The sequence below is a fragment of the Rhopalosiphum padi genome, chromosome 3 (genome assembly GCF_020882245.1).
Source record: "Rhopalosiphum padi isolate XX-2018 chromosome 3, ASM2088224v1, whole genome shotgun sequence".
In the NCBI taxonomy this organism is placed as follows: Eukaryota; Metazoa; Arthropoda; class Insecta; order Hemiptera; family Aphididae; genus Rhopalosiphum; species Rhopalosiphum padi.
The window spans coordinates 50,553,562-50,581,356 of record NC_083599.1 but is presented as its reverse complement, the minus strand read 5'-3'; the positions used below and the strand labels follow the sequence as shown (position 1 = coordinate 50,581,356).

The following is a 27,795-nucleotide window of genomic DNA, read 5'->3' as shown; positions in this document are numbered from 1 at the left end:
AACCAATTGGTACTCCATTGCCACTATTAGAATAATATTATGTATTATGTTTGATGTTCGTGCCCCATTGCATATACCCATGACAAAATATTTTATTTATTTTGTCATGCATATACCGTAGAGCGTAGAGCCTCGGCGGCGGTTGCCTCCACTCCGGTCGTGGAGGTGACGCCAGTGCGCTAATAGTGATTACACGACGATTACGACAAAATAATAAATTATAACAACAAACGCTACGCCGCGCCGCCGTCGCGTACTCGCGTCGTAAACCGCAAAACAGCAGCGTGTTGTGCCGTGTGTTTGTGCGTCTATGTGTTGGTGAGTGTCCGTCCGTCCGTGTGTGTGTGTGTTTGTGTGCGTGCGCCGCGTGTGTGTGTGCGCTCTTGCTGTGTGTTTGTGTGTGTGTGTGTGTGTGTGCAAAGGATAACAACACCGACGTCGTACGTACGTGTTTGTTTGGTCGTCGCCGTTTGTTTATTTACAATCGTGTGTATTATTTGTGTGTGTTCGTTGTCCGGCACAACAGTCGAAATAGCACTGCTCGATCAGCGGTATTCGCACGTTAATACTGTCCAAGCATTCCAAACATTATACCGGCCGGCGGCGACGACGGCAGTGGCGGCAGTTCGCAATACACAACAATAAGATGCCCTAAGCGGCATCTTCGGCTTGGTGCAGCCAGTACGTAATTTCAATTGATCCAGCCAATAGCAACACCAGTCTGACGTCGAATTCCCGTTCGGAACGAAAAGCGATTTTGTGCGTTAACGAACAGTTGAATTCGTTTCGCGTCACAACCCTTCCCATTCTCATGGCGGCCATCAACAGTGGCAGTAATAATAGCAACAGCAACAGCACTAGTGCTGGCGGCAGCAACATGTACCGCGTTGGAGGTGAGTTTCGGTTGAATTTTTGCAGACATCTCGTTTATATGGTTTGTCGTCGTGTACTTGCATCCAGTGTTAGTCGTCCTCTCGTCTCGATTATTTACGTGATTTACTCAAATTGACATATACTTTGGTTGTATTAGTCGATGTTATATAGTGATGTACAACAGAGATTACGCTCATTGTCATCGATGGGTACCAATTCATGTACAAATTGCAAGTGTTGTGATTTTATTGCGATGCAAACCATATAGACATGTGTATGTTCTGTTGTTTACTAACACTTATTTTGTTATAGATTATGTGTACTTTGAGGCTCAACAGCAGCAACAGCAACAGCAGCAGCAACAATCTATGCATCATCAACAGCAGCAGCCATTCCAAATACGTAGAATCGAAGAGCTCAATAAAACTGCCGGTGGTAATGTTGAAGCAAAAGTCATGTGTTTTTATAGGAGACGAGATCTCCCAGCTCAACTTGTTGCGTTAGCTGATAAACACCAACAGCATCAGCAGCAGCAGCAATTGTCGTTGACTTTATCGTTATCTCCTGGTGGAAGTAGCGCCATTAAAGGATCTGGTAAGCAGTCATCTACCATCAAATCTTCCTCGGCCAGTGATAAAGACGCTAGTACGGATAAGAAAGAACAAGACACTAGTGCTAGTGGGGCTTTACCAATGGTGAAAAAAGAGCAGCAGAACGAAGAACAATCTGCTGGTAAAATAGAAACATCTGAAATTAATGAAAATGTAAAAGAAGAGCAGCAACAACAGCAGGATGTTGAGATGTCAGAAGACTTGGAAACTAATTCTTCTGTATCCGCTGTTGTCAAAAGTGGAGAAGTTCGAGCAGATGGTGATGAGGCTGAAACCAATGATAAATGTAAATATATTCAATATTGTTTATTTATTTTATTTTATTTACGCTAAACGGCAATTTACAAAATATATGTGAGCGATAATAGAAAAATTATAACAGCTTAAGGTTAGAATAATTACAAACAAAATGCAACATTACACATATAGTTGTATATATAGATAAAAAAAAAAAAAGCAAAAAGATACAGAGTGAATACATGGCATAATTGACACAACAAAGCATGCGGTATAAAGGATGGTTATGACCAGGGCTCGGGACTTTATGTGCTTAAAATCTTAAAAATATGCGCATACATACGCACCAAAAAATATCAAAATATGCGCTTTAATATGCATTTATTATTAATTAAAAAATACATACTTATTCAAATTTAATTTAAAAAAAACATATCTTGTACATATTACTAAAAATTTATATTTTATACATACTATATTATTAAAAAAAAAAATGTCAAACTGTTGAATGGTAGGTCTTTGGATTTTTCAACACTCAGCATCTTCTATATCTAGCAATTACAATTTTTATGTATTAAAAAATAATCATTTTATAATTATAATTATGTACTTAACTGCGTTAGGTAAGTAAAAATAATATTGTCTTCAGAGCTAAAAATAAAATGGGTTCCCCGTAATGCTATTGATTATCGCCTTATTGGTATTATTGTCGACAAAAGCATGTAGATAAAATTGATTAATTTACTAAAAATATGATTTAAGAGTAAATAATCAAAAATTATTTTAAAATATGCAATAAAAATCAATAAATCTTAAAAATATGCATTTGTAGAAAAAATTCCAAAATATGCAAACATATGCACAATAAACTTTTAAACTTTAATTCCAAACACCACAACACAAATTTGTACCGGATCAGATTTATTCTATTTACTTCCCGAACAAATATGCAAATGTATAAAGTCCCGAGCCCTGGTTATGACCATAGAAGGTGAAGTGAGTAGGGATAAGAGTGTGCGTGATGTCTTGAAGGGTAAATTGAAACACAGAAATTAATAGAGGAAAGGAGATTTGGGGCATTTATTGTTCCATTGAGTAGAACTTGAATAAAACGGAAATCAGCATCAATACGTCGAGAAGAAAGCGGAGAAATTTTTTTAGCTTTAAATGCACAGATGAGTAGTTATGCTGTGAATGCTCAATTTTGAGTAAGAATTCTATTCTGGACTCTTTCGCTAACTGGGGGGCAACCATATTCTAAAATAGGGCGCACAAAAGAAATTTTTGGTATTGTAGGGATTAAAATATTGTATATGAATCTTAATTATTGTATGTAATAGCTTCAGATGTTGTAAAAGATGATGATAAGACAACACAGAGCACACAACCACAACATGACTGGTGGCGTGGTGAACAGCTTAAACAACGTGAATTGTTTTTAAGCAGGCAAGTGGAAACATTGGCAGCAACGCATATACGTGGAAAATGCACAGTAACATTGTACAATGAGACCGAATCATTGGACAGTTATTTAGAAAGAGAGGTAAGTACTGAATGTACTTGTGTTTGTTTGCATATTATTAAAATATTATATATACTAAGTTTTGATTAAATATTAATGCTTATTGTGAAAATTTTAAATATTATGCTTTGTTGATGTGAGTAATGAGTATAGAATTTTTTATGGTTGTATATTGTATTAAAAATTCAAAGTTTATACCAATTTGTTACTAATAATTTTAAATCAAAATAAATTTATTATACCTAGTTTTAAAATAGTTTAATATATGATATGAAAATTAATGCAATATTCGGTTTTCAATAATTAATAACATAACATTAATATATTAATAAATAAATACAATAGCGAATTTGACATTTTCCAAAGCTATAGTTTAATATTATACAATCTTATCAACTCATAACCTGATAAGACAATTAATGTCATATGTTTAACTTTAGGTAGTTAATACTAAAATACTAGTTAATTCTTAACTATTATCTGTAGGCCATTATCCACACACCCACAAGCCCTAAAAACTCAGGCGGCCACCTCTCGATTATCTTTTTGTCATGCTACTGCATAAATATATATCTATTGTTTTATAATTTTTTTATTGACTTCTAATAGTAATATTACTTCACATTTATTTTATAGAATTAGGTAGTAATAATTAATTATTAACAATTTTATTTTTTTTTAATAAATAAAAATCATAAAACCATTACATAATAGAAACATTAAATTTGAACTTAAACATTTACATGGCATGGTAAATAATGAAAAATATATTGTTTATAAAATGTAATGGGAATTAAGTTAAGTATATTAATAGCTCATCAACTTTTTATTATCCTATACTCAAAAAATTTATTTTATTTTAATAAAATATTTATACATTACATCATATAATTAAATGGTAAAGTGTTAAATTGATTAAAAAACATTTGTTTAGCTTCCGGTTATTTTATAATTTATTTTTATAAGCTAATAATTTAGTATTTTGCTCATGGCTGTTTAAAGTCAAAATTAATCTTTCTAATAACAAATCAAAATTATGACGAACATTTCATCCAATTAAATATTACAGTTTTAAAAATTTGGTTTCTCATAAAATATAGTATTTTTATTTTAAAATTTTTTTATAAATATACCGTAAAAATTAAAAAATGAATATAATTAAAAACGTTAATAATTCTTATTGTTACTGATGCATATTAATTGTTTGTAATTTACGAAGTAATAAATAGTAGGTGTACATATGACATGACATTATTAAATACTACTTTGTAGGGATATTATTTGGTGTATCCTTGGTATAATAATACTTTTAATATTATAATATTCAAGTACTATTATGTAACAGTAACAAAAGTTGAAAACATTATATATATATATATACTCTCAGTGCTATGTAAGTAACTACAATTTTTATTGAAAAATTGATACTATATTTTAAAATATCAATGTAATATTAAAAAAATATAAATAATACTTGATATGAAGTATACCACATTTGCTATGTATGAATAATATATAACCTATATTAAATAAATAAGTAATAACAATAATAATTATTTGTACAATTTTTAGTCATAGATTTCTGGTATTCAACTTTTTGAAAACTTTTCTATATCAATTATATAAAACTATAAAATTAAATAAAAACGGTTTACTGTTAATTATGTGATATTTAATTATTATTATATTATAAATAAATAATATTATTTTAATACTTACATTTTGAATAAGAAATTAATGAATAAAATTAATCGAAATTATTTTAAATTAAAACATGTTTATATTTATAAAAAATGTAAATATTAAAAATCTATTTAGTCAAAGCATAGGAAATATTCTTTATGAAATATATAATAGGCGCCTTCGCCTTAAACTGAACCAGAGAGTCGTTATCGTGGAAATACGGAATATCTTTGTTCCTATATTATGTGACAGAGAAAAAAAATGTTGGTGTAGTGGCCCTTTAAGAAAATGTATTATGCTCCAATTTTATAAAATACCACTTACCATTCATTATGATGTTAAACAAATAAGGTACACATTATGTGATAATATTGGTTGAATATTAATTATTTTACAAAGTTTGAGAATCAAATTATTCATGACTAGGGCCCGGATTTAAATGCACTTAAAACCATATAAATATGCTCTAAAAAATAGCCAAAAATGTCTTTAAAAAATGAATTTTACCACAAAAATGACCTTAAAATGCCATATATTTTTTTTTCAATTTATAATTTATAAAAAAGCTATAATCATTATTTATTATTTTATTAAAAAAAAAAAAATTAAAAATTTGAATTGATGACTTGATGCTGACCCGCTTACGTTTTGGCCGTTTTAGGGAAATATTATTCATTCAAAACATACCAAAATATAGATTAAAATTTATGTAAAATTAAAATTCTAAGAGCTTATTGAACTTACTAAACTTTGAGCATTTCATTGAACAATAATATATTGTTTAATATTAATATGTTCAAACTACAAAGATCTTCTATTTATCGTATATTGAACAAATATGCATTAAAAACCAATAAAATGACCCAATAATGCTAAAAATGCTCTAAAAACAAAAAAATGTCGAAATATACAAAAAAATGCAAAATACAATTTGTAGCTTTGAAACCCTCACTACATGAAACAAATTATGTACTTAGAAAGCATTGTGTAAGATCAACCAAAAAATATGCACTTTGCATTGAAATCCGGACCCTATTCATGACTATATCTTTATATCAATCCTTTTTATAATCAATTTTATAGCCTTCACAAGCATTTCACAACTTTGTATATTACCTATTTAAATAATTCAATCATTTTTTTTACAATAAACAGGACACATTCTTCTATTGTCTGGTATTTGATCCTGTCCAAAAGACATTATTGGCTGACAAGGGAGAAATCCGCGTTGGTCATAAATATCAGGCTGAGGTGCCACCAAAAGCACTATTTAATCGCGGTAGTAGTGATGTAAATGCAAAAGATATTACAGCAACATTGGTAAAAGGAGATATAGTAAAAGAAGAAAATATTACTGATGGTGATGGAGAAGAGCCAATGGTAACAGAATGTAGTCGAGACGATGAAGATGATGATGAGAAAGATGTTGATGCAAAATCCTCTACTGCAGTGACTACAGTGACAACAATAGGAACTGTAACAGCAGTGACAATGGAAAGTGATTCTGAACTTGAAACTTTGATATGGACATGTAGGCCTCAGTGGAATCGTTTGACCGATAGACAAATAGATCAGTTTTTAGTTGTTTCACGATCGTTAGGCACATTTGCTCGTGCCTTAGATTGTACCAGCTCAGTAAAACAGCCTTCATTGCACATGTCAGCAGCTGCTGCATCACGGGACATCACATTGGTAAGTTTTTCATAATATCTCAAAATTGCTTAATGGTAATTCACTACGTGGTATGTCTTAACTTGATTAGTATGGTATTAAGTTAGTGTTCTATTGTTTATTAAAAGACTATTAACTCGACATGTATTTTTTTTATTAAAAACAACAGTTTCATGCTATGGACACACTGCATAGACATGGTTATGATCTGGGTACTGCCACCTGTTCCCTAGTACCTAGTACCGGTCCCGTATTGTGCCGTGATGAAATGGAAGAATGGTCAGCTTCCGAAGCAAATTTATTTGAGGAAGCATTGGAGAAATATGGCAAGGACTTTGGTGACATACGTCATGATTTTGTTAGTATTTCATATTTTTTCTCTTTTAATTTCAGTAGTAATAGCTTTTAATTTAGATTGTATTATTTGTTATTCGTAATTTCAATACTAATCGATTTATATGGACATGCTGTTACAGCTTCCCTGGAAAACGCATAAAAACATAGTTGAGTACTATTATATGTGGAAGACCACAGATAGATATGTGCAACAGAAGCGTGTTAAGGCTGTAGAACAAGAATCCAAGTTGAAACAAGTGTATATACCTTCTTAGTGAGTATTTGTTATAATATATAACACTAAGTTTACATTTGCGCCGCGGAAGCAATGCGAAAGCAGATCCCGCGGCGTCGTCGGTTAAAACAGGAAAAAAAAAAAAAAAACACTAAGTTTACATGTAGCCTGGGGTAGAGTATGTCGTCAAAATGTTTACATATTAGTGGATAATAATATCATTGGTATATCAATTTCAATATGATAAAAAGACGCCACATTTGTATATGTTGTATCCGTTTTAGACGCAATCAACATAATAAAAATCGCGTTCAATAGAACACATTATTAGCTTTAATATTAGAGAGAATTTAATTATTACCAAGGTTAAAGGTTAAAACATTTTTATTAGTGTTGATTTTTTTCAATATTGTAATTTTTAAACTAGATATAAGCATTTTCAATTTGTATTATTTTACATACCCATAACCAGGGCTAGGATTTGTATGCAATAAAAATTGTAAAATATGCATTTAAATTTTTTAAGATAAATACAAAAATATAGTTACAAAAAAAATAGTTATTTATTGAAATACATCAGTGATTGGCTGTTTGTCTTAAAAAACCAAGTTTTATACTTAAATCAGCAGGGCTAGAATTAAATATGAAATATTAATATTAAATTATAAATTTTAATTACGAAATGTACTATAAAATATACATTTTTTGCATTCTTATAATTGAAATATGCATTAATATTCATTTAATTCAATATAATATGCAATCATATGCATTTTATCCAAAATATGCAAAAACATGCAAAATAAAAACACCACCATTTATCTCATCATGAGGTGATTCGTGGTTACTGACAAAATCAGTAATCAGAAGTTGCAAAAAAAAACATGCTGTTGCACATAAATCCTAGCCCTGCTCATAGCATTTATATTGTGTCGTGGCTTGTTGAATTAATTTGTGGTATACTATTGATGTACTATTTGTGTACCACTCAGGAATATTGTTTATGAGGGGTTAAAAATGTTTCTACTTGTCCCTATGTACAAATACACAATCACCACTATTCCTACTTTCATGACTTACAATTGATCTAATTAAGTATTATGTTTATTGTTTGTATCCCTGTTTGTATTGATCAAAGGTTACCTATCTTACCACCAGTATATAAATTTACAAATAATTTTGAACAAAATAATCAATTAGCTCTTGTTACTAATCTTAACATGTACAACTTTTAATATCTAATATCATAATTCAATTTAAAAAAAACATAATCATTGTAATATGATTTTTTTGACAAAATAATATACCATTATCACCTCAATAATCTCTAATTTAATAGAAAAACATTTTAGGTGGGGCTTCAACCTCAAAGCTTCCCTTCTGGGTGTGCTCTTAGTATCTACAATAGTTTTATTTTAAAATTGTTTTTTTTGTACATAGTAATGGATCAACGAGTGGTGGAAAGCAGCAAGCTATAACATCAGGCGTAACAATAAAATCTTCACAGCAACAGCAGCTTGTAAATGGTAACTCGGCAGCTGTGGAGCTGTATTCTCCTAAAAATGGTAGTAGTGGATTATCTATAACAGGGGAAGGACCATTACAACCTGGATTATGTGATTTATGTGACGGTAAGAAAGGAATTTTATAGATAACATTTCTGTATATATATAAATACATTATATAATATGAATACATATCAATAATTATAAAATAAATAATTATTTTGTAATTTATATAATTGAAAATAGCTGTGTCTTCACAACAATGGTATCCAAACACCATAGGAGCCACAACCGGAACATCCTCAATATCTTATCATCAGCAAAATGGAGGATTATCTTCTACATTATGTCATGAGTGCTGGACTCATTGGAAAAAATATGGAGGTCCCAGAACTGCTACTTCAGATAAAAAAGTTATTGCAACTGCAAGGGGAGGGAGTATGTCTGGAGACGAAGGTACTTATAATGATATATATATATATATACATCTAAAGTATTATGCTTAACACTTCTTAACAGTAACTAAGGATTAAAGACTCAAAACTCAAAAGAGTAATCAACAAGTTAACCTAACACTTTGACTGCGGATGTCGACATATCGCATCTGTTCTATGTGGTGGGCGTCGACGCATTGTCGATAACCTGTAGTACTTTCTGAACTCTCCTAATAATACCAGCATACAACAAGCTATTTGTTCTTGTACCACCGCACAGACAAACAGTTGAAATTGTTTAATTTGCGGTGGTTTGAGATTCCGGGTATTTTTCATATTTTTATTATACTTACTACTATTAAGCATTATTACGAAAAATATTCAGCATAGGAGAATCGTTCAGGTCAAACCATGCCGCATTCAAAGTGTTAACTAGTAATTTTAATATCTAATGATGAATAACACCATTTACTTAAATTTAACATAACATATATTATACTCATATGTGTATTATGAATGCATATCTGGTATATTTTCAACATTAAATTCTTTAACGTGGTTGTCATTACAAGATATGAAGATCGTGTATATTAATATAAAAAAATTATTAATTTATAATTCTCAGGCTTGATTTGCAGCTCAGTGATGGCTCTTGCATAGTTAAGGTCAAAATGAGTGATGCTGAATTTTCTTATTCAAAATATTTAGGTACACTTTTTTGTTAATTTTTCGATCTTTCGGTGAATCGCTTCATCGATATGAAAACTTATTCAGAGGCCTGATTTCAAATATAAATATAAAATATATCAATTCAATTTTATTTTGCATTTAATGTCTGAATTGTATGTATTTCTCTTGACTTTGCCATTTATGTTAATATCTTCTGTGAAAGCTTGCAATTATTTTTTGTTTTATAATTTGTGAATGTTTTTGTGAGAACTCAATAAAATAAATTAACAACATTTCATTTATATAAAATATTAACACATTACAGTTAATTATATGTCGATTAATTTGTTTGAAATATTTGTAAACAGATCGACCACACTCAAATGCGTCGTCTAGTTCTCTAGCAGCAGCAATGAACCTGAATGTATCAGCTGGTGGTGGAAGATCTTCATCACATGGACCCACTATGTCGACTCCACCCCATCACCACCACCACCTTATGCACCTTGGTGGTAGTGGAAGTAGTCACCATAGTAGTTATCATCATCAGTCACAACACCACCATCATCAACAGCTTCACCATCAACAACAGCTACAGCAACAACAACACCAATCGGCATCGTCTTCACCAGGTGGTGGTGGTTTATTACTACACCAACCACATATTAATTCGTCTGGATCAACAACAACTGCTCATAGGTGCACTATTATAGGGTGCCAAGCAGCTCCATTCAAGAGTAAGTCTCAGCTGCTACGACATTACAGTACAGCACATGGCATCGGGATAAATTCCAACAGCAGTAGTAGTCCTAGTGCCATCATTACATCAATTGGTGGTAGCAGTAGATCTTCTGGAAGTGCTGGTCTTGATGGTGGTGGAAGTGGAAAATTATCACCACAGCCACCACAGCAACAGCAAACCATTTCTGGTGCAGGACTTCTCCACCATAATTCTGGAGGACCTTTAAACTTGAACAGCAGCAACCCAAATCAACATTCCATCAATAGTGGTTCTGCTAACCAAGTAATTAATCTCATTGCATCATCATCTTCACCACAACAGCAGCCCAACAACCTATCTACAAGTGGTGGAGGCATAACAACAAATACAGTTATTGGAGCAGGAGGAGTAGCTACTGCCACTGGGAGGCCAGTTATGAAGACAAGAACAGCATTTTACTTGAGATGTACATCATTGGCCAAAGCTAGTAGGCGCCGGTCCGCACAACAAGCAGCTGCTGCACTATTACAGCAACAGCACCATCAGAAAAAAGCTTCGTCTAGTGGAAATCAAACAGCATCTCTGTTATCTCCCATAGCTTCAGCTATGGTACAGCCTGGATGCTTAGCCCGTCCTAGAAATGTAGCTCGAAGACCATTTGTATGTGTTCCACAAACGGCACACTCTTACAAACACGAATGTGAGTATATATTATGATATTTATAGTGTGTTGTTTAATGTCATTAAAATGCCTAACTTAATTGATTTATTAATAGTGTAGAGTGACTTCATGCTTTGACAAAGCAAACAACTTATATGGTCTATCTGAATTGCATAATAACTTATTCATTTATTTAATATTTATGTATTAATTTTGATACATACAATTTTTTTTAAATTTTTGTACTTGTCATCATGTTTTGGGGCAGTAAGTGTTTCAATTTTTAACTTGGGTGACAAATTGGATTTAGTTTGTATTTGAGGGGTTAAAAGTAAAAATTCTCATTACTTTTCATAATAATCAGGAAAAAAAAAATGTCATAATAATCTTAGATACTTTTAATTTTCATCAAATGTTTATTTTAAAATTGTTGATACATAAAAAATATTTTCATTCTATTAGAGCTACTAATTAATATTTGAAATTTTCTAATTTTTTTAGATTTTTTTTTATAAATGTTAAATAATTTTTGTCACCAAAAAGACCTTGAAAATTTAATAAAAATTGTCTTAAAAGTTTTTATCATATATATTTAAATTATTAAAAATATGTAGGCACAATTTTTTTATAAGCATTTTAAGTTTAAACTTAATTTTAAAAAGTTTAATTTTTATAGTTGATGATTGAAAATGTAATAAAAGGTTTCTTATAATTATGTAGTTTATATTGTAACCAACAACTTAAAAATATAAACATGGGTTTTTTTTATAGACATTTTAAATTTATGTTTGAACATCGCTAGATATTTATTATAAGAAAAACATTTTTAGCTATTTTGTTGTAATTTAAACATATTATTTGTGGATATTTTATCATATTATATTTTGTATGGAAAATGACATGTTTAAATGAAATGCTTTCGGCAAAAATTAATTCAACTTGTTTTATTAGCAATATAAACGTAATATAAACTATACTTAGTAATTTAGGCTGACAAATAGCCGTTTGTTTTTGCTTAGAATCTTTTTCTATATGCAATAATTTATCATTGAATTAAAATTTAATACACTCATTAAAGTGTCTTACTCCTCAATGATGATGTTCATTTGATATCTATTGTATAGCAGAGTGGTTACTTGCTAGTTTCCCCAATTTTTTTTTCAACGTCTATTTTTATGTTAAAAGGTACAAAAGGTTTTATAGATGGTAATTTAGAGATATAATGAAAATAAACTTTTTTTAAATTTAATGTCCTATCAATCTTGTAGTCTTTTTCACAATACATTGTCATATTTTATTTTAACTATATAGACAATATTTTAGACTGAAATAGCTATTTCATTGGTATATGTATATGTAATTTGGGATATGTTATCTTTCAGGCATGCTGTCAATGCAACATGCTCCAGTCCATGAACTAAGAGCATATTTGAGGGCTGCTGCAGTTAAAGCGCATGCCCGCCGACCTGGAGTTACTCGAGTAGCCAATGCATTAATAGCTGCTAGGAGAATTCGCGGTGGAATGAATTCAGCAACTGCTGCTGATATAGCTGTGCCAGATTGGCTGTCTCTGCCTTCTCAGCAGCACCAGCATCAGTCTTCACATCATCATGTTTCGTCTTCATCGAAACATGGCAAACATTCTTCAAGATCATCAACGGGTGGACGTGTCGCTTTTCCCAAGCCACCAAAGGCACCGGGTCAGTGTTAACTCCCGAAGTCTATAATATATTAGTTGACAATAATATACATATTATATATTGTGTAGCATTTTGAAGAAAAAATACTGATGTTTCAATTTTTTGAATTGTTATAAAAGATTAAAATTGAAATCAATCAATTAATACTTATCGAGTATTTTAAGTATAAGTAAGCTTAAGTTGACTCATTAAAATAAAAGTGAAGAAATAAATAATAATCATTTTAAAACAATTTCAAATACTTTAGATGAATAATCAAAATCATACATTTTTTCCTTCTAAAATGCAAAATAATTAAAGACAGAAGAGGTTATACAAATTTATCATTTACATAAAATCTATAAATTTATTTAGAAAATATTTTAATGTGCACCAGGGTAACTAGGGTATATTTTATTTTTAAACTTATTTTTATTGCTAGGTTAACTAATATTAACTTATTTAAATAAAATCAATACTTTATAGGTATGTAAATGTTAGGACACTATAAATTGTATTGAGTTAATTTCATATTTATATTACAATTTAACTGATTACTAGATTAATATATAAATATATTATGGTTTTAATCTTATATTTATGATTTTTTTCTGTTAAAAAATGTTTGTGTTTCTTTTGATATGTTAAACAAATTTAATGATAAAACTGCAACTAATAGTTATTAAAATAGTTGTTTTTAGAAGTGTTATAATTTTGAGAAGTCTACAACTTCTTTGTCTAATTTGATTAGTTTCTTTTATAATTTTCCTTGGCTCTTAAATTAGACTAGATTAAACAATTAAATGTTTTTGTACCTAAAGATGTATATTATTGTCAACATTTATACTTAGTATAATTGCAATTTTATAGTTTTATGATTTCCAACCACCTACATTTTTTTTATGGATAATGTCTGTGTTATATCGTCAAAATAAAAAAATTAACTAATGGAACACTAGCATATATGTTATATATATAACAACGACTACTGTAATTCAGCATATTGTAGTATTATAGTATTTATTTCTAAAAATAATTTAAACAATGTTCATCATTATCACTTCGTTTTAATAATATACTACGCTGTTGCGTAATTGTAGATGGAAGTTTGCTATATGAACGAGTGCCAAATAAACAGGAAGCTGCCGCGGCTGCGGCAGCTGCTACTTCTGCATTGAATAACCCATCCGCAGCTGCGGCAGCAGCAGCTGCTGCTGCAGCAGTTGGACTGAACCCGGCTGCAGCAGCCGCCATACTCGGAGCTTTGGGACCCCCGGGATCAGCTAGTAGTGGTAGTTCTGCGGGGGCATCTGGTTCGACAAATGATCAATCGGCTACGGGGTTTGATGTAGCAGCTGCAGCTGCTGCTCTCTACCAACAGCAGCAGCAACAGCAACAACAACAACTACAACAAGGCTCTTCGTCGTCAAGCAATAAGAGGCGGCTATATGAAACTGATAGTGGTAAGCATCCTCGGATCAAATTCACCAATTATCTTATATACTAGTGATGATGACACATGTGATTTTCTGTCGGATTTCATTAGTTAATTTTAATGTAAAATATCTATTGAATTAAAGAAAAGTAAAAAATCTACTCTATCCAAACAATCTGGATTCTACTGATAATGCAAACATATATAATCTTGGTTTTTAGTTTTGAGTATTTATCTGCATTTGAATACCGTCACTATTATTATTATTATAATACACATCAAATATGATTTATTAGTGGCATTTCTAAAGACAGATCATATTTTATTATACACGCAGTTATTAAACTATATTTTTAAAGATCTTAATATTATAATAATGAATGTTTTTTTTTGTGCAGCATCTATACAACAGCAACCACAACCACAAGCTGGGCCGCCATCAAAACGTATGCATCGGCAGCAACATCATTCGCAACAGCAGCAGCAACAACAGCAATCTTCTGGTCATCATCACCACAGCCAACAACACCAACAACCCTCATCAACGTCACAAGGAGGTAGCGGAGCCGGCGGGGGTGCTGTAGATGGAATGCTGGCGTCGATCGTGGCGCATCAACAACAGCAACAACAACAGCGAGGTGGTACGTCAAGTGGAGGACCTTTACAATTGACTGCCACTGGAAGTGGTGGTAAATCCGGGGGCTCGGCAGGCCACCACCAGTCACAACAGCATCAGCAGCATAATCATTACAGGACACCATCAATGGCTCGAACTGGTAGAAAGCATGTAATATCGTGGACGGACGCTCCTGATGACCTGTATTATAGATGTACTACATTGTCTAGGTACAATAACTATTATGGCCTGTGACCACCGCACTTGTGTGGTATTGTCCAAACATTAGATTAATTTTTCATATTTAGATGATTGATTATTCACTTTTCATCGTGTTTTTTTTGTTAATATAACATTATTAAGTATTTTATTGTATGCTGCAGATCTTTACGGAAAGCCAGGATGACGGGTAAAGAACTAAGGCGGTCGGCACGCAAGCCATGGCAGCCGATAGCCGCGCTTCTTGGCATATCGTTCACAATGCCGTCCGCTGCTGCATCGTCGTCGGCGACACCATTAGGAACAGCAGGGCCCACGGGATCACCGGCTCCACAAACCAATAGTACATCCGGAAATTCATCATCAATAGGGTCAGCTACACCATTTGATATGTCTACAACTGGTGGTGGTACTAGCAGTAGCAATAGACAACCGTCCACCATACCGAATCCGTCGGCGGCACCGATAGTAGCACCATGTATTAGTGGTGCGCTTACAATGTCGTCACGTTCTAGTGGCGGCGGTAGTAGTCATCACTAAGTACCACCGTATTATGTGGACTTAGGCACTGTTGGTGGTGAATATCACCAACCGTTTGGACGATAATTTAGAATTTCAATTTTTTTTTCATCATCGTACTATTTTATTTTTATACATTAACAATAATCATATTAATTTTAATCCGAATCCTTTCTATAGGTTGAACCTAAATATGCTAAAATTATTTTTATTATTATTTTTTTTTTTACTATTATTATTATTTTACTATTACACACACACTATGATTATCGGACTTTATTATTATTGATTACATAATACTTGTAACATTTTAAATTAATTAGGTGATTTTTATTTTTATTTTTTTGGCTACACTGAGTATTTTATTATAATTAAAATACATAATATGATTATTACTTCGATAATGACTATATTGTAATAAAAATAATGAAAAATATTGTAGCTTTTAAGGACATATTTTTACAAACAACATTAGCAATCTAGCAGCCATAGTTTTTAGCTTAATTAGTTTAGATACGATTTAAATGAAAACAACTGTTGTATAATTGATTGTTTTTTTTATTGTAACAAATAATTTTCTTATGACTACACGCACATGCGACTTTTCTTTTTGTTTTATGTCTATTTACAAAATAATAAAACAATAAGACGCGACATTTGAATAAACGATTATATATATATATATTATTATCATTTTACATAATATATATGTATGTATGTATTTATGTATGCATGAATATATATTTACAAAATATAATATTGTTTATATTCATACATACATTTTCGCATATTCAGTACATATAGTATTTGACACGTTAATGAAATAGTATACTCAGTTAGCCTTTAAGAAACGGCCAAACAGTCTAATGCTAATAGCTAGTCTATTGTAGTAATTTTCGCTCGAATGTCACCTGACTCTTGCCGTTGGACTAGTACCACTGACGTTTTCAGCTATAGAATCCTTGGATAGGTTGAGCGGCATACAATCTAAGAGTAAAACAAAAATATTAAATGTCTATGTAATTATAATAATACTTATAAATAATAAGTAAAAGGGTTAATTTTAATCTGTTCAAAATATTTTTTTCATAGGTATTTTACTTTTTAGAATTGTAGTATTTCGTAAAAATTTATAAATTTTAAATAATTGTAGTTAAAGATGTTTGTGGCATGTTTCAGAGAATTCAAATAGATCATAATTAAATTTGCAATAATAAATTATGTGGCTGTCTAAACTACTTCAAACTGCATTACTGACAATGTATTTTTAAAATAAAACTATTATATTTTGACTAAAATATTTATTTATTTAATCTATATAATATACAATTTAAAAATATAATATAACGATGATGAAAAGTTAATTTTTTAAGAAACAAAATATTCCGAAAAGATGATTATGATTATGGGAGGTCAAAGAAGTGGTAAATTTAAAAATTGGTAAAAAACAAAAAACTGAAGAAAACCGGAAAAAAGATAATTTAAGAAACTTAAGGCGTGCAGGCATCAAGAAGTTGAAAGGAGAATGTTAAGTATAAGGGAATATGTAATTGTATACTCATATGAAATTAAGTTTTAAAAATTAAACTTTCTTTTAATATAAATAAAATGATTGTTGCTTCTGCGTAAGATAAGTTAAAACAGAATTGGGTTGGGAAAATATAAACAATAATTGATAGTAAGCATCACTAGTTTCAGTGCGTAATTTTTATCCAGATACAGGAAATATTTAAGTTGCCATAATTAATAAATGACGAAGGTTCGTAATGCTGACACTACGATAGTAAGATAGTAGCGTGCAAGAATAAGATTTGAATGTTGGAGTAGTATATTGATTGGTAGATAAACTACCTTAATTAGAAGAATAGATGAATCAAAACTGTAAAAAGTGAATTAAATTTTGAAATATGAAAGAGGATATAAGCATTGATTTCAATGATCCCTCATTCCTTCTTGAGTAAAATTTATATTAGGATTTATATCAAAACTGAAAAATTGTGCAATTTGTTAGCCTAAGATAAGAACCTAGTAAAAGCCATAGTATATAATCAGAATCCAATGAACAAAAAATAACCTTATTATGAATTAATTTGGTTCTGAGGCCTCCAACATATTGATAAGTATAATTTGTTTAAATACATTTTAAACACATGCGAAGAAGTGAAATTATTTGTTATATTTCGATAAAGATTTTATATTTATAAAAAATATATTTACAGTATAAAATAGAAATAGATTAAATACCATATTATTAAGAATAGTAATATGGATACGATACATCAGAGGTTCCCAATTGGTGGTTTGCGTGTTGATGTTAGGGGGTCCGTGGTTATGTAGTACTGAAGTGATATTTTTATTTTATTTTAGTGGAATTATTAAACACGTAGTGGTTTGAAATTCCAGGTATTATAAATAAATAGATAGATAGATGTATTGGATACATACTTATTCAATATAATAATTGGGCGAAGGAGAAGGCAGCTTAAAATTAAGTCTGAGATGTAAAAGTGTTAATGCGGCTTCTTTTTATTGTATACAATTATTTTGAATGGTTGAGTGTATTCCTTTTAAGTAAGAAGTAGTGTGTATTCGTGTTAACCTAATTTATTTCGTTGGCCCAGTTAAGCATGCAAGAACGCAAATTTTAATGGTCAAGAAAAATCTTATCCCTAACGAAATCGATTGACTTAAAATTTGACGATTACAAGAAACGTATCGAAACGCAGTAAGTAACCGGGATTTTTTTAGTTTTGTTATTACTAAATGACCTGAAGACGTATTGCCATTTTTACGAAGACGGGCAACTTGGATGCCAGAAAGAAAATTATATAGTTAAAAATAGCATTGGTAATCTTAGTATTCAAATTCACTTGAGAAAATGCTAATATTTACTTAACAGCTATTGGAATAGGCAATTCCAGATTATATGAAATGATATTAAATACTCAGTATTATTAGTTTAGCACTAATATTTAAATTGTTTGAGCCTATATCACAAGTATGGAAGTCAATGAGTTATTTTGTGAACGCATTTTTTGGACCGAGTTTATTTAGTTTATTATAATATGTATGGCTTGTATCGATCAAGTTTACTTTTCTGAGTTACTTCTTGCGTAACTTTAACATGGTTAAAATATAAGAACTTTTGACTAAATGAAAATAAAGAGTAGCTATTTAGCCATAGTTTATCTATTATATATTAGGTGTAATAGTATTGGTTCAATAGTTTAAATGAACATAGTTCAAAGCAAGTAGAATTACAATAGTATCTAAATATTAATGTGTAAGATAATACTAAGGCACAAGGCAGGCCATTAAATGTACAACAGTAATAATGTGCAGTTACGCTGGTAGATAAACATTAGGAAAATCTTTAGTTAGAAACTTTTGTTTGTAAGTCCAGCAGTGGCGTCATTTGTGGGATGCAAGGGTGTGAAAATGCATATCATGAACAAAATTATTGTTATTTGTTTTATACTATAATTTCTATAAAATGATCTACATTTACACAGTGTGTTGAAAAAAATTCGTGGGATCACTCGACCATGCGAGTGACTGGTATTACTTTAGATTTTCAATATTGGTTTTGCATCCCAGGAAAAAATGTGAAATGACGCCCCTAAAGTTCAGATAACTTAAGTTTTTAATTATTGATTGCCGCTTTACATTCGCAGATACCAGTTAAGCGATCGTATTTTAGCGGACATCAAAACGAATAGACAATCAACTAGGTATTAGAGTATAAATGAGTTTAAAATGTTAATTTGACTAAATTATAAGTATAAAGTACCCAATTGTAATTATTGGTAAACTTACCGGCGGAAGAGGATGACTCTTCATCTAGGGTAGCTACAACTCCAGAGTTATTTTCTTCTATACAACCGCCATACTCGGTAACGCCTATCGCCACTCCAGTTCTTTTTTTGACGCTACTACCTTGTTGTCGATGGAACGATGATAGTTGTTGTACCGTGGGCACTGGTTGATACTGTTGCTGATGGTGCAACAATAAATTACGAGAGTGAACAGGATGCGGATGCAACATTAAAGAAGGAGGCGGTGATGGAGTAGCAGGTGGCAATAAACTACTGCCATTAACTGTGGCAGCTATTAAAGGTGAAGAATAAGGTGCCACGACCGTTGATGCAGATGAAGAGATGGTGGTGTTAGTAACTCCGCTTCCGACAATTGCTTCTGGCGGATGTAGAAGAGGTGGTTGCCGGTTCAATTGACGTTGCCAAGTACTATTGGCACCACTGGTCGTGGGAAATTGTGAAGACAATAAAGGCGGTGGTTGCGATTTAGGCAACGTTTGAGGCAGTTGTGCGTGGGTTTGATATGCCATAGCAGCAGCCATTGCGGCTTGATGGTATAACACATTAAAGTAGCCAGCCGCGGCTAATTGTCCAGCAGCTGGGTGGTGAATAGTTGGAAGTTGATGAAGAGCAGTTAGAACGGCAGAAGCATTATCAGCTGCATTAGCACCAACTGATGGTATTGCCATTGCCGACGTTCCTAGGCCATTTTCAACTTTAACGGCAGCTGCATTAATAGGCGGTAATGATGAAACAACTGTTGATTCGACTGATGGCCTTTTTCTGCTGCCATTCGTATGATGCCTGTATCCAACACCATTTGTATTAGCAGCAATGGGTGGCGAACTACTTTCACCACTGGGACTCTTGAGCAATGTACGCAATAATGATAGTGGTGCAGGTGATGGCGTATTAAGGTTTTTATGTGGTGACAATATTGTACTAGTAGAAGTAGGCGTGGTAATGACACAATTTTCTGGATCTATTACCATTGAAAGAGCACCGCTACCATTAGAGCGTTTCGCTCCCGTCGCACCCCCAGACAATATAGCAGTTATGCTGTGATCGTTGGTTGACATGGTTTGCGTCGGAGGTTGTGGAATAGTTTTTTTCACATTTTTATCAACTACTAACCGTTGCTGCGGTAATAGTATCTGTTCCGGCGGATGCTGGTGTCCTAGTTTATATTTTTTGTGAGGGCTACTATTGCCACTCTTATTACTGAGGGTTATTGTAGTGGCAGTGACGGGAATTGGGGTAGCGGTGGTGGGTGATGGAGAAACCATAGAGCGCCGCTTACTACCTCCCGTATTAGAACACGTGGAATCGACAACGCTTACCGAAGAAACGGTGATGTGACGAGAAACGACAGGAGGAATATCGACGACAGCAGAAATAGCAGCAGTCACAGTATCTCCATTATTGTTGATCGAGAGTTGCCTACGTAACAATAATTCTGTTGTATGTCGCCTACACCACAAGTTCCGTACAACGCATTCTAAATTTATTTTCGGGGGCTTAAGTTCTTGTGAAATGGAGTTTTTAGTCATAGATTTTCTCTTTCTTTGACACCAGAGACGTTGCTTTTTTGGCAATGACAATAAACGCCTCTGAACTTTTATTGTATCGGTGGCCATCATCATAAATGCTTGATGTTGGTGTTGCTGTGAACGCCTCGGCAAACCTCGTAATTGTGTAGGTGGTTGACAGTGTTGATGTTGAAAATCGGTAACATTTTCTACTGCTACAGTAGTTGAACATTTTCTGGAAGGTCTTCGCACGATATTTGTCGTTGTAGCAACTACAATTCCACTAGCATGTGTAGCTGTATTAACAGCACTGGTAATGAGAGAAAGTGGCGGGGGCGTCGTCCTATGTTGAAATTGTTGTTGTTTCCGCTCACCAATTCTTACCGTTGGTGGTTGTGATTGCTGTACCGGTTGAGGTGACTTACTGTCAGAGGCAGTATTAGTAACCAAGTAAGGCCATATCGTCTTATTTTGCTGATGTTGTGACCACTCACCTATACACTTGACATTATTTTTGTGTTGCTGTATTACTGTCGGAACTGGTACCCAACGGCATGGGGATGTTAAAGCAGACGGATTGTTATATGGATTTTGTTGATGATGGGCTGCTAGTTGGAATATAAATTTGCCATCTGTAAAAATTGATAGCAACAAGTTTATACATATATATATGAAAATATTTAATTTATAGAATATTGAAATATTGCAATAGTAAGAACTAACTGTTGCATCTATCATTAAAATCCAATTTTTTTTTACTAAATGTACACTTAATAAATTTAATTTATATCAAGAACCTTGAAGTAGTAGATATTGATATAACACAGGTTCTTTTATTGAAATAAATAATAAAGAATAAATAAAGGAAACTAATTATGGAAAATACTTTAAAGTAGACCAATAAACATTTTTTTTGTAGTGTAATGCAAATTATATAACTATAGATTTATCTAAAAAATTATTTTGATAGTTCATAATATAAATATTTTAGACAGGATTTTGGTATTTATAGTAAAGTTATAAAAGTTTAAATAAACTATTAAAATTAAAATTTCAAATTATTTTATATTAACTAAACCACAAAGTTGAAGTTAGTAACATATTTATACTATTTTTAGTACACATTTACTTATTTTTTTTTCAAAATATATTAATAATAATAATTATTTAAGATGTAATAATATTAAAATTTTAAAAATGTTTTCATACCTGTAACTAGCCGTACGTGGGAATGCGTTTTATCAAAATTTACCATAGTAAAAAAAAATATTTAAAAATAAATTATGCAGTACAATGGGTTATGAACGTTTGGAGTCATAATTACTGCTTTTCAAAGAACAAGAAATGGTATTGAAGGTGTAGATTTAAATGCAGTAATATATGAATTCAATAATATGGGTAATAGACGAATGTCTCATATCTAAGTACATAAAATACGTTTATGATTTCTAGCTATGTAATTCATAATTATTATATTTGTTGGATAACTATACTTTATTTTAATTTACTAGTACCTGTTTAGTATAAAGTATTTAAAATAATACACTTAAAATTATATTAAACTATGAAAGAAAAGGGGGTTATAAAATAGTTGATCAGACATAAGAAGGCTGATAATAAATATGGGTACTACCCGCTTTTAGAGTCTGCACACGTCTATGCTGTTATGAATTACTCTTATTAATTTAATAATGTTTTCTTTATTCTTTAAAGATTACAAACAAAAATAGGATATGGCACATAAGTAATGTGAAAATGGAAAATTTCTGTAAATTTATTGATAATTAAGTGAAATATCTAATTGTATTCAGTTTTAACACAATAATATCATGTATCATGTATCATTTATAATATAAATAATATCATCAAAATCGATTTTACTCAAATTAATTAATTGTAATTGGTATCTTACAATTGTAAAACTAATGTTTGATGTCTATAAAATGTAAAAAATATAGGTAATATTTTCAAATCATGAAATAAATAAAATGTTATTAAATTATTAAAAACAAATTAGGTAGATATTATTTGATAGGATATCAAAGTTCATGAAAATGTTAATGATAATAATTTTGTACAATATTATGCATATATTAGGTACATACAGTAGAACCTCGATTATCCGTGTTCGCGAATAACTGTGCTCACTCTTCCAAAAATTTAAAAATAAGTATGAACTCTAGATATATTATATGTAGTTATAATCAAAATTTTTATATTACATAAACTAAAATATCGATAAATGTTACAATGATATTTTTGACGATAATAATATGAAGATAAGCAATATTGTACATACAATATTATGGATGTATAACATTATTATATATATTTCTAATTATAATTAAACAAAAAATTTCATTATTATAAAAAGTCTTGATTAATCATGATTTTCATTTATTCGTGTGACCCCCTCTCCACCATTACCTCGGATAATCGAAGTTCCACTGTATATCTAAATTACAATTACTCTTTACATACTTTATATCCACTTGGCATTAAATTAATTGCAGATTAATGAACGTTTCAGATTATTTCACAGCTGGATTATTAAGATTATACATTTTATCAGTAGTTATAAATAATTTAATAAAATAAAAATGTTTTGAAGAAGTATATTATCTATCATTTTTTCATACTGTATGAAACAAATTTAATACCAATTATTGTTTGGATTACTGATACAAAATGAATGAATGATTGGTACCTACTTATAACTAAATTGAATACTATATCTAATAAAAATTTTATTTATCAATTTTAATCATAAATTTATCTAATAACTAGTTAATACTAAACAACAACTTAAATTGCAACTATTTTATATTAAAAATTATATTATTATGTAGGTACAACTATGATATAAATTATAAACTCAAATTAATTTTAAATTTCATAACAAATAATGTTAATGCTTAGGTATTGACCGGGGTAAATTGATAAAATTACAATAGCACTTAAGTATTTTTTATGTACTGATACCTATTAAACCCTTGTATGTATAATTTATATATTAAATTACATATTTTTTTAAAATATTTATTGTATTTATTCACATAAATATTATATACAATTTTTCTTTAATACATAATGTAAACTAAGCGGATATAAATTATACAAAATATACCTATCAAATAAGAATGACACTGACAGCCAGAATCTATATAGAAATGTTACTTGATAAAACAATGTGATTGGTAATGGAAGTATATATTACAAATATTTAATAATAGATTATATAAGTTACCTTTATAAAACGTGAGACGTCCTCCAATACTTGTTGGAGTAGTGGACATGGCTGCTTCATCATTATGACTACTGCTAGAAGAATCTTTATCACCATTATTATCGTCTTCCATTTGTTTGTGTAACGACGGTGGTATTGTTGGAGTTTTGATGGTTGTAGAACAACTGTCATCAATTGCTGTAGACAACCTGGTAACAGTGGCAGAATCGTCATCATCACTACCACTCCTGCTGCTACTGCTGCTACCACCACAGCAGCTAGTAGTCGTTGACACTTCAGACGATGACTTGAGGCTACCACCTTCATCTCCACCACCTACGTCATCATTGCTACTCGATCCACTCGTAGTGGTACTGTTTGTCATCAGTGTTGAGGCATCGTCCACTACGTTGGATGCCGCCGATATAGGGCAGCGGCGGCGGCGGTCGTCTAAAGCGGCGACCGCCGCCGAATCTCGTGTCATGGTTATTGCCACCACAACTATTATAAGGGCGACGACAGCGGTTTGATGTCGTTATCAATAGTGCTGGTGCCAGTGGCACTGCTGTGGTGAGCTTTTGTGGCAGATTGCAACGTACTGTAGACTCGACAACTCCGGCGACAGCACCACCACGGCTGCGTATCATGATATCGAAAAACCATTTGATATGTTATGTTGCTGCTGGCCACGGTCGGTAGGTACGCATACACGATGACGGCAGACTGTGAGCAGACTCGAAGGCGAACTATGTCGTACTCTACACGGCGGCAAGACGACTTTACGACGACGCGAAAAACGCGCGTTTCCGTCGCCGACAGTGGACGACACTACCGCTGTAAATTGTGGCTTTCGCGGACGTCTGTATCAGCATAGTATTCGCGATCGGTACGCCAAACGGATAGTACGACGACGTAGGTAGGAACAACGACTATACTATTGTCCGTAATATATATTAAATACGTTAGTGCTTCGGATGGCAATGGGATTCTGAGGACCGAGAGCCCAGAAGATGGTGCGGTGATATCGTGACTTTTGATAAAACAATAATATGCGACATTTAGCGACAATGACGATTTCCCCGATCGCCGGCAAAAAAAGAAAAAGAAAACGGAATTGTTAATTAAATTAATGCAATTCTCGTCCAATGTTATTTTTCCGCGACACGCGTGCACAGTAGTCGATGGTGGAAATATGCAATAATATATTTTATAATATTTTATCTATTATAATATTTTAGTGGTAGTAGTAGTAGTAGTAGTCGTCGTCGTCGTCGTCGTCGTCGTAGTAGTAGTAGTAGTAGTAGTAGTAGTAGTAGTAGTAGTAGTAGTAGTAGTAGTAGTAGTAGTATTAAATGATTGGTTGTAGAAATAATAACGAGAAGTCGTAGGTAAAAAAACTCGCGACAGCCGGGATACACTCAACTAATACTAAAGTTTGTCAAGCAGATAAGTGAATAATAATAATGGAACAGACGTACCACGGAGGTGACGACGTATATGGTGTGTGTAGTAGTAGTACTGTAGTATTTACGATGTTATGTTTGCATGATGTTACGCGCACGCGCAATGATGACGAATGGTGGAGGTAAAAAATATACTCCAACAAATGACATTTTTTTCATGTAGATGGTAAGAATAGTAAGATGATGTCTAGTTATATTAGTTATATTAGAATATAGTTACAGCTAATTTATATATATTGTTATAATAGTTTTACCAGAATCACTCTGTAGTAATTCTTCTGCAGTTTTTGTAACATTAGAAGTAATATCTTGAATTACTGGAAGAACTCCTAAGGCTTTTTTTACATCATGTCTTCCATTGTGGACAAACAAATGTAAAGCACCTTTACTTATTGTTCCATTTAAGTACTTACTCATGTCACTCCAGACATCATTTGTTGCAACAGAAATTTCTAGAAAAATCAAATAATATAATTTAATATTTTATAATAGGTAGTAAAATATAATTAATTCAATTTTAAAAAAAAAATTATATAAAAAAATATGTAGGGTATGTTACTTTATTTCTATTTTATTCTATTTTAAATTAAAATAAATATTTATGATCATTTATTAGATTCTGAACGGAGTGATGAATGTATTGATTTTACAATGATGTGTGTTTTTTTTTATTTTTGTGTCTGTCATCACTTTTTGGAGTAGTAATAATGCTTCGATTTTTAACTTCAGCCCCTCTTTGAAAAGGAAAATTCATCTAGTTGGTACTTTGGGGGGTAAAAAAAATTAGTTTTCAAAAGCGTCGGGAAAACCCCTGAAAAAATTACGGAAAAACGGGAATTTTTACACATAACCACTTTTTGACAAAATCGATTTTTTGATTTTGCTGTAACTCAAAAACGACTCATTGTAAATACTTGAAATTTTCAACAAACGTTTATATTAGCGTTATCTATTTGCGATTAAATTTTCAAAATATTTTGACATTTTTTAAGCTACTTATAGATAATTGAAACTTATCGTAGTAAAAAATAAATCAAAAATCGTTAGTCACAATTTTTGTTTATAAGCATTTAAAGTTAAAATGTTTAGAAAACATATCAAAATCACGAAAATTTGCAAAGAATTTTGAAGTTGAAAATTCATAAAATGTTTGTGATTTATACTTAAGGTTCAAAAATTCAATACAAGGTTATCCAAAAGTATTTCTTCAAGTAACTGTAAAAAAAAATTCCAGCGTCAATATAGAAAAAATTGTATGAGCGTATGAAATTTAATTTTTTACGAAATCGCGTAAAATAACGATATATTACAATTTAAATATAGGTAATAATATAATATATCCAATTAATTATCATTGACTGACAAATCATCTCCGTTCAGAATCGTTTTTCGTATACAATGATACCAGTCATTGCATTCAAATTTAACACATCCATTATAGTGACCTACTCCCCATCTCTACTATAAAGCAGAGCGATACCCACTTACCACTTTTTTTAAATTTATTTTATATTTCAAAATCAACTTACTTGAACTAGCTTAATTTTTTTTCTTATAAAAATATATTTATTTATATTTACTTTGTTTAAATGCTTATGCTTGTTAAATATTAATAATTATTTACAAATAATAATATATAATATATATATATATATATTTCTACTTTATAATAAAAGTTTTAAGAATTTGAATATTATATAAAAAAAGTAATGAAAACTGAAAAGAAATTAAAATATTTTAGATGATTTGGTAATATACAGATTAAGAAATTGATACTTATTATAATTTAACTATAAATTACAAATACAATTTGCTATAATTACTCGAAAGAAGTAGGTTATAAGTAGGGTACATATTTATAAAACAATAATAATATAATAAATCTTAATAAAGAAATACCTAGTATTATTTTATGGTATAAAAAAATGTAATAAGATTTTTAAAATTCAAAATTGTAAAAAAAATGTTTTGTAATTATTAATTTAATAACTTTAAAAATCACTTACTTTTTACCCCATCAATTTCCTGAATGACTCTATCTCTGAATCGAAGCACTGTTTGGACTATCTTGTCAGGATGAACAGATGCTTTACGCCCTCTCATTTTAGTAATTATAAATTTAATTCGCTTACCAAT

The 27,795-nt window shown here is 31.2% G+C and overlaps 2 protein-coding genes across 2 annotated transcripts; one reads left to right on the top strand and one right to left on the bottom strand.

The window, feature by feature from the left end:
- The first annotated feature begins 240 nt into the window (after positions 1 to 240).
- On the top strand, positions 241 to 16,924 carry LOC132924291 (uncharacterized). Its single transcript, XM_060988515.1, has 13 exons — positions 241 to 893; positions 1,186 to 1,770; positions 3,062 to 3,264; positions 6,082 to 6,618; positions 6,767 to 6,955; positions 7,074 to 7,207; positions 8,609 to 8,799; positions 8,920 to 9,129; positions 10,145 to 11,197; positions 12,541 to 12,858; positions 13,938 to 14,300; positions 14,671 to 15,118; positions 15,272 to 16,924. The coding sequence occupies exons 1-13, from the start codon at positions 812 to 814 to the stop codon at positions 15,645 to 15,647; spliced, it is 4,689 nt and encodes a 1,562-aa protein (XP_060844498.1). The 5' UTR covers positions 241 to 811; the 3' UTR covers positions 15,648 to 16,924.
- Positions 16,164 to 25,622, bottom strand: LOC132924292 (protein hairless-like). Its single transcript, XM_060988517.1, has 3 exons — positions 24,218 to 25,622; positions 19,443 to 21,602; positions 16,164 to 16,613 (listed from the first exon to the last, which is right to left on the bottom strand). The coding sequence occupies exons 1-3, from the start codon at positions 24,678 to 24,680 to the stop codon at positions 16,534 to 16,536; spliced, it is 2,703 nt and encodes a 900-aa protein (XP_060844500.1). The 5' UTR covers positions 24,681 to 25,622; the 3' UTR covers positions 16,164 to 16,533.
- Between the last annotated feature and the right edge of the window lie 2,173 nt (positions 25,623 to 27,795).

Bases quoted from the DNA above. Each gene is read 5' to 3' on its own strand.
- LOC132924291 (XM_060988515.1), top strand. From the start codon at position 812: ATGGCGGCCATCAACAGTGGCAGTAATAATAGCAACAGCAACAGCACT. The intron at 11,198-12,540 runs GTGAGTATATAT...GTTATCTTTCAG, and splicing joins ACACTCTTACAAACACGAAT to GCATGCTGTCAATGCAACAT. The intron at 12,859-13,937 runs GTCAGTGTTAAC...GCGTAATTGTAG, and splicing joins CAAGCCACCAAAGGCACCGG to ATGGAAGTTTGCTATATGAA.
- LOC132924292 (XM_060988517.1), bottom strand. From the start codon at position 24,680: ATGACACGAGATTCGGCGGCGGTCGCCGCTTTAGACGACCGCCGCCGC. The intron at 21,603-24,217 runs GTAACTTATATA...CAATTTTTACAG, and splicing joins ACGTCTCACGTTTTATAAAG to ATGGCAAATTTATATTCCAA. The intron at 16,614-19,442 runs GTAAGTTTACCA...TTTTACTCTTAG, and splicing joins AGAGTCATCCTCTTCCGCCG to ATTGTATGCCGCTCAACCTA.